Genomic DNA, 8,240 nt, shown 5'->3' with positions numbered 1-8,240 from the left:
CTCTGTCATTTGCAGGGTTCACCAGCACGCTTTAGAAATACATTGTCTGACAAATAAAGTTAGTTTACATTGTTTTATCACAGCAAGATGCAAAACCTTGCAGACATTTTCTACAACAAAAGTATTTCTTAGTCTTATTTTCTAAAGCACATTTCTCTGGGGAAGAAGAAAAACTGAAGCCACGGAGTTAACATTTTAATTAGTTTACATAACCTTAATAATTGCTATACCTTTTAAGAATGAAGCATTGAAAGCAACATTCCTTTAACTTTGTATTTAACTCACACACACACACACACATACACACACACACACAACACACACAAATGCAGCATGGCTCAGTGGTAGAGTGGTCGTCCCCCAACCCAGAGGTTGGATGTTTGATACTCTGCCATTGTGACCATATCAAAGTGTCCATGAGCAAGACACTCAACCACCAGTTGCTCCTGATAATAATAATTCATTAAATTTGTATAGCGCTTTTCCAAAACCCAAAGACCCAAAGATATATCATCAGTAAGTGAACGAGAAAGCAGTGTCAAGCGCTTTGAGTACCAGAGGTAGAAAAGCGATATACAAGTTCACACAGCTCTTCAGGTAATTTAGTAGTTAATGATCCAGTTTATAAGATAATATTCACAAGACTCTTTCTAAAGAAATGTATCCTGTGTAAGATGCTTAAGACTGACAAAATCCTCAGCAATTTAAAATCCATTATTCTTCTTATTGTGTTAAAATAAACATTATCCATGAAAAGTCTAAAATAGACCATTTTAAAAAAAGTAACGTTCCAAAATAAGTGTCAATTAATATTTTTCGAATAAATTTGAGATGAAACATACTACTTGTACAGCCATGGGGCATGTACTGTGTGATTACAAGAACAAATTGAGGATTAAAATATTGCTCTAAAACAGGTCTGAAGCAGAGTACAGAGAGAAGCCATTAAGCAGCAGAGAGACACAAACGAGCATTCTGTTCCCAAACAAGTGTCTGGAACCAGCTGGATGGACTGTAGCTGTGAATTGCTGAGACAGATTGGATCTTCCACCATGGGTCAGCTCGCCAACGAACTAGAGCCAGTACATCCCATACGGAAGCAATAGAGTCTAAAGAGTGCCATTTCTCTAATGAACCGTTTCACTCTGCTCCTCTGTCTTCTTCATGGCCTCAATCACCGCCATCTCCTTGGCCTCCTTCTTCTGGTTCCTGGCTTCAAACTGCAGCCTGTGCAGGGGGACGATGACCATCAGACACAACAGGACCTCACCAGAGGCAAATATATGCAGTTGGAAATGAGTGGGAGAAGCACGAAAATGAAAGGGTGACCTGTTTTCAATGATCCTCTGAACGATATCATCGGTGGTGAGACTATTTGCACTATCGATGGGCCGAAAAATCCCTCTTTTCTTGGGCTCCTGGGATGAAAAGACACAAATCATTACCACAGTCTGCCACCAATAAGGGTCTACGGTCTTTAACCAAGTCATGCCATCTGCCTAAAGGATCACAATTAGAAAATATTTCTGACGAGTTCCACTCGAATCAGTAATTAAAATTCCTGCAATAATGCATTATGAGTTTAACAAATGTGGGTAGATTTGAATGAATAAGGCCTCGTCTCTGTACTTGTATCAGCTCCAGAGACAGATGTCACTCATGAATATACTCCAGCAAAAATAAATATTCTTCCCTTTAAATGATAACAAATTACAAATGACAAAATCCCAAAAATCCACTTGGGTTTGATGCAAAATGCATCTGTACTCACAGCGTAGGGGTCCGACCCATCCTTGTCGGGAAATACTTTGGTCATGCCATGACAAACCAGGTCCACCTGCAAATGCATATTGTTGAATTAAAATGAAAACATTTGAAACCAGAGCCTCCAACATTCCAAATACAAACAATATTAAGTATTTTTTTAAACTCATAATCCTCACATAATCATATCTTGCTTAATTGGCTATTATATAAGATTTTCCCAATGGGGGATGAATGTAGTTGAAAAATTCAAGTTGGTTTTAAAATAGGTTGTGTTCTATTATAAATATCTAAAAAATATAAAACCAAAACCACCTACCTTGAAATGATCCAGTAGATCTCTGCTCACTGCATAGGGTGCACCAATCACCACTTCTGACACATACTGCACACAGGGAGAAACAACTGTCAAGGTAGTGCACACCAGTGTAGTAGTTTTAAAAAGAATGAATGAATCCATACAGTACAGTACGCAATGGTATGAGCTGTGCTCATGCAGAACTGTTATGACTGAGTGTAAATCACAACACGGATTCTCATTGCTGAAGGGCAGCTAACCGAAAGCCGGGTAGGACCTGAGACACTACAACCCTTTGACTAAGACAATTAGCGTGTTTGTGCACGTGTGTGTGTGCGCGCAAATGTGTGCAAACGTGTATGTGTGTTTGTGCTACTACCCGACAGGCCAGGACGCTCAGGGTCCTCTCGTGGACGTTCATGATTGGGTAGTTCTTTCCTTTGTACCGATTCACTTCCTGAGTAAAATAAAGAGTTGTATCAGTGGCTTAAAGGTGCTATGGCAAGAAACAGGATCTGTTATGTGGTAGGTTTGCAAAGATGTGCCTGATTTGACATACCTGGTCAAAATGTAGACCTACAATGACGTAGGGTCTCTCTGCCAGCTTGGAGACCATTGCTAAAAAGTCAACATGGCCGATGTCTGCCGGGAGTCAGAAGTAAAGGCAACAGCTATTTTGCATTAGTGGCAAGTGGAGCAGTTATGCAACATATCCAGCAGACGGCAATAGATTACACCTATTGAACTTTTTCTTTTTTTTACTATTCTGAAGTAGGCAGCCTTCGGAAAATGATGCCCATTTACAGAGAGCTCAAGACATAAAAATGTGTCCATACTGTAGTCAAACACCCCAATTGCTCTCCTGATCACTTCTCATTCAAAAGCACATTTTTAAATGCAGTACTTGGCATATATTTGACTGGCGGATTTGAGTTATGCGAGTAATGTGTTCCTGCTGGTTTCAGTAAATATCACTTTGCAGGAAACGTGTTATCAAGCTGTGTGTGTTCCGCCAGCGTGGCATACTTAAAATGTTCACACAGGGGCTGATATAAAAAGCATTTCAAAAGTTGATGGTTTCCTTGTAGCTGCTCTGTAAACAACACACAAGGATACGGAAAAGGTCAAATGCCCCGGCGACATAAATGATGGTGTCCCCGGGCTGAGGCTCCTTCCCTGAGGCAAACTGGATGATTTTCTGGGACGTCTGTAAGAACTGAGACACTCCCGTCCATGGACTGTGGCCTTTGGGGCCCTGTAACTCAAGAAGACAACATGTTATTGTGACAAAGTTTTATCATATAACTCACACCTAAAATGGAATTAAAAAATAACAGACGTACCTTCCCAAAATTGTCTGTATGCTGCTGATAATCTGGGTTATCCTGCAGAAAATGGTTACAAAAAAACATTATCTTATTATCTACAGTAAATGATGACAATGCAAACATACATTATACCAGTCCACATATTATTTGCACCTTCAGATTATTTTTTATAGGTCTGCAAATGCAAACTCACCATGTTGCTATGATGTGATTTGGTCATGAGGAGCATACGTCCAACAAGGTCTGTGGTGGACACTCCCTGCGTGCGTTTACATTCCCGATAACGTCCTGCTCGCTTCACCTCGTCATATGTGTCCTTGCCATCCACAGTCAGCGTGATGTCATCTGTTGGGGGGCAGGCCAAATTAATTGCTGGCATCATGGCAGAAGATTGTGACAACAGGGTTATTGTACCTCCATGCACACAGAAGTCACAGTTGTACTTGTCCAGAGTATCCAGCGTGGTGACATAGGGTGCTCCTTCCACGATCTCATCCACCCACTTGATGGCCCGCACCATTTTATAGCGCTCTTCCTGAGTGAAGACCGGTGGGCCCTTGTGCTTGGAGATTTCCGCTTTTGATGGCAAAATATATACAGCAATATTAACGATTCATATATAAGTCCCAGGAAACAAACTAGCCATCCACACATTTTCTGTACGGCTTGTCCCCACGGGGGTTGCGGGCGTGTTGGAGCCTATCCCAGCAGTCATCGGGCAGTGGGCGGGAGACACCCTGAACCGGTCGCCAGCCAATCGCAGGGCACACAGAGATGAACAACTATCCACACTCGCACTCACATCTACGGGCAATTTGGAGTGCTCAATCAGCCTACCATGCATGTTTTTGTGATGTGGGAGGAAACCAGAGTGCCCGGAGAAAACCCACACAGGCACGGGGAAAACATGAAAACTCCACACAAAGAGGGCCGGAGGTGGAATCAAACCCACACCTTCCAAACTGTGAGGCGGACGTGCTAACCAGTGCACCAACATGCCGCCGGGAACAAACTCACCAATTCAACTTGACTGCAAAGGCAGTCACAGAGTAAAGCAAGACCTTCACTTTCTTTCTATCTTGAAAAATGTTGGCAGGAAGGCACAGATACAGAAATAAACATCACTAGAAGTGCTGCAAAGTAAAAAAAAATAATAATCGACAATGCATTGATTATTAAATCATTAGATAACGATTGTTTTATAATCAAATGTTTAGTTAAACTCTTCCAATTAAAATTGTCCAAATCCTCAGAATTTCAGCTAATCTACATTAAATATTCTCCAATCTCCTCCATAAAAGCAGACCAATATTCTTTGCATTGAATCAAAATAAAGCATTAGTTTTACTTTGGAAAGTGATGATTAACATTTTTGACAATTTTCCAACATGCTAGGCACCAAAGCATTACCTGAATCAAGATTAATTTAGGTTCTCTGCTTTGAAATAATGATGGAAATTAAGGTTTTATTTTTCCCAATTCATTGACTAATCAACAGGATAATCAACAGACCTATCGATTACTAAAGTAATCGTTAGTTGCGGTCCTAAAAATCACCCAGCATTAGGCTCATCTTCACAATCTCATTACATCCCATTTGAAAGCTGTATCATTTTAATTTATTTTGACGTTTGCAGTTTGAATTGATGTTGAGCCGCTCACTCTTTTCATTTCATTAAGAGCTGCTTTGAATATTATGGTGACCTTCAAATTATTAATTCATTCAGCCACTCACCACTAAGTAGTATAAAATACAAAGCAGCCCTTGTAAATTATGTTTTAACAAAAGTATGGACCAAAGACTAAAACAACACAGAAATCAAGTGTGTGCAATCTGTAAATCGGGTCCTTACCATCTGTATGCACTCCAACGATAAGGTAGTCCCCCATGCCTTTAGCTTGCCGCAGTTGATTTGAGTGACCATAGTGGACCATGTCATAACTACAAAAAGAGTACCGCAGCACAAACCAAATCAGCGTGAAAAACTCCACATAGTAAGTGACAGAAAATACGTGCTTGCTGCCCTTTACAAGTTGTGAATTTACTCAGGAAGGAGAGACAGAAGCATTGATTAATCAATTAAATGATTGTGAAAAATTCCCATTCAAATTTTCTAAAATGTAAACTAAAATATAACTTTAAGATGCAAACTGAAGTGATCCATGAATTGATCTTTATTTTTCCCCCTCATAGTAGATAGTACATGAGTCAAATTACGTCATTTATTTTGTACTGCTCAGCTCTTTGAATGACTTTTTGCACTTTGTTTTATTGCAACATTACACAACAGAGCAGACTTGCAAAAATATTACATAAACCCCGTAAAATGAGCATGCACACATGACAAAGATTAATAGAAGAATGGTGACATACTAGAGGTACGATGTTTACCTCTTAACTAAGCAAAGAAAAAATAAATGTCATCGTTATGCGTGTTTCACAAACCACTTCATTAAGTACACTTTCACAATCGTGACATTCGGTGTATTAAGTGTTGAAAAAAATAAATCATGCCTTTGAAAAGATTTCTTTTTAAGTTTATACTAATAGTATGATCTAAAATACTGTTTATTAAATTAAAAACAACTCACTCAACAGTGCAGGCAGTGTAGTTTTTTATCTATGCAAGGTCAAGGCACAATATTAAACAGAGTCAAAACTGATTATTATCTATGTAAAGGAAGACTTAACCTGAACACTTCACCTGAATTTCCCCTCTAGTGATAAGATACAATAAATTATTGATAAGACTCCGGATATGGATCACGTTACGCTTGGCACTTGCTGAAGAGACCAGAGTAGTCAATAATACAAATGAGCAAAGCCTGGAGTGCCATTTACTCTAAAAAAATCCACAAATATCACAAAATCTGTGTTCATTTTTGAGAGCAGCAGCACTTTGTACATTGCCAGGAATTAACAAGCAAGTGATTTAAGAAATATGTTCTGTGAAGTCTTGCTAACTCTAAACAGGTCATTCTACTCCAACTCTAAATCAACAAGTCTGTTGGGCAATATGTTTCTTATTTATAAATACCAAGAGACACAGATACGTGTCAGGCATGCTGTCCGAAACTTACTTGAGCAGCATCTGATTGAACAAATGTATTTATAGACTGCATTTTATAAAGGGGGTCCGCAGTTGGAGGTTGCCGCGGCACAAGTCACACAAAATTATTGTTTTACATAGGGTTGTTTGATAATGTTTCTTCTATGTGGATTTTTGTTATTTTTTAGAAGTGTTTTTCATACAAAATGTATTGTTTTATTTCTTTTTTCAAACAATACTACTGTGTAGGTTAGTACAGTAATCCCTCGTTTATCGCGGATTATTGGTTCCAAAAACCACCCGCCATAAGTGAAATCCGCTAAGTACGGTCACCAACAAGAAGTACTGGGCAGACTAACGAGTTAGCGGAATGATGCTAATTCGCGATCGTGCTAACACGCGAAAACGGACTTCCAAAGTCATGTAAACGAACATTTGGAGCAATTCTACATTGCCCTAAAGGTTAGACACATGTTTGCTCAATTTAGAAATTTTATTTTGACTTTCAAATGTTTTTTTTAAATTTGGAAAAAAAATCCGCGATGTAGTAAAGCCGCGATAAACGAAACGCGAAGTAGCGATGGATCACTGTAATAGCCCATGGCACGAGTTTGAATATACTCTCTATGCTTGTGCTTCCTCTCACATTCCAAAACATATGACGAAATTGTCCATAGGGGTTGGATGGACATTAAAACGGGACAGCATGGTGCAGACGTGGCTGGCACATCTGTATCACAGTTGAAAGGTTCTGGGCTCGAAAGCATGATCTCTCGCTGTTTTTGGTGGGTTTTATTCGAGTGATCACTGATCACTCTTCCCATATTCCCAAAATTTGCAAGATAGGTTCATTGACAACTCTGTCCGTAGGTGTCAGTGAGGATGGTTGCTCATCTATTTGTGGTCTACGATTTTGCTGGCGACCAGTCCAAGGTGTGACCTGCTTATCCTCACGAGAGTCGCGGGCACCGGTGGAATTTATCCCAGCTGAATTCGGGCGGTAGGCGTGGTACACCCAGAACCGGTTGCCAGCCAATCGCAGGGCACATAGACGAACAATCATCCGCGCTCACACGCACACCTACGGGCAAATTGGAGCGTTAAATCCGCCTACAATCCATGTCTTTGGAATGGGGGGAAATCGGAGTACCCGGAGGAAACCACGCAAGCACGGGAAAACATGCAAACTTCACACAGGAAGGCCGGAGTCGGAATCGAACCCAAAACCTCTGCATTGTGAGGCGGATGTGCTAACCAGTGCTAATGGCGTTTCTATCCAAGATCGTAAAAATAAATGTTACTCGATGATCCCAAACAATGACATGTTGATCTTATTTACGTCGTGTACCAAGCGGCTAAGTTTAGCATGCTACCAAGCATAATCGTGACTACTAATCATCTATCATGTCCTGACAACCCTGCAATATGCGTGGAGATAATTTCACGGAGTAAAACATAACGGGGAGGTACCATGCAATGTACTTACCAGCCGTCACACCAAAGCCGGACAACGCGCTTTCTTTTCTCCGGGCTGCACTCTGAACCTGTGGTCAGACTACAACGGCCGCCTTTTCCAAGTTGCCCCTCCGTGTCGTGGTGGCCGTTTTTAATCATTTTAACTGAGTTTTCCACACAGAATGTAATATAAATTAATAGTAGCTAATCCGGTCACTCACGATAGGGTTTGTCTTCACGGGGATTATGCCAGGTACTGTACACCCTCTGGTAGGTTCTTCTAGGGCAGTGACGTCACTGAGTCGGACGACGCCTCCAGAAACGCCTGATCGATCACGTGGTTCG

At 40.6% G+C, this 8,240-nt stretch overlaps 1 protein-coding gene across 1 annotated transcript; it reads right to left on the bottom strand.

The window, feature by feature from the left end:
• Positions 1–59: 59 nt before the first annotated feature.
• pcyt2 (phosphate cytidylyltransferase 2, ethanolamine) lies at positions 60–8,185 on the bottom strand. Its single transcript, XM_037243493.1, has 12 exons — positions 7,927–8,185; positions 5,244–5,332; positions 3,805–3,966; positions 3,584–3,735; positions 3,406–3,447; positions 3,179–3,317; positions 2,622–2,704; positions 2,442–2,519; positions 2,084–2,149; positions 1,772–1,837; positions 1,330–1,418; positions 60–1,227 (listed from the first exon to the last, which is right to left on the bottom strand). Exons 1-12 carry the CDS (start codon positions 8,052–8,054, stop codon positions 1,128–1,130), a joined length of 1,194 nt encoding a protein of 397 aa, XP_037099388.1. The 5' UTR covers positions 8,055–8,185; the 3' UTR covers positions 60–1,127.
• Positions 8,186–8,240: the final 55 nt, after the last annotated feature.

This window comes from Syngnathus acus, chromosome 1 (genome assembly GCF_901709675.1).
Source record: "Syngnathus acus chromosome 1, fSynAcu1.2, whole genome shotgun sequence".
In the NCBI taxonomy this organism is placed as follows: domain Eukaryota; kingdom Metazoa; phylum Chordata; class Actinopteri; order Syngnathiformes; family Syngnathidae; genus Syngnathus; species Syngnathus acus.
The sequence above is the reverse complement of the archived record's forward strand: the minus strand, read 5'-3'. Positions and strand labels throughout refer to the sequence as shown.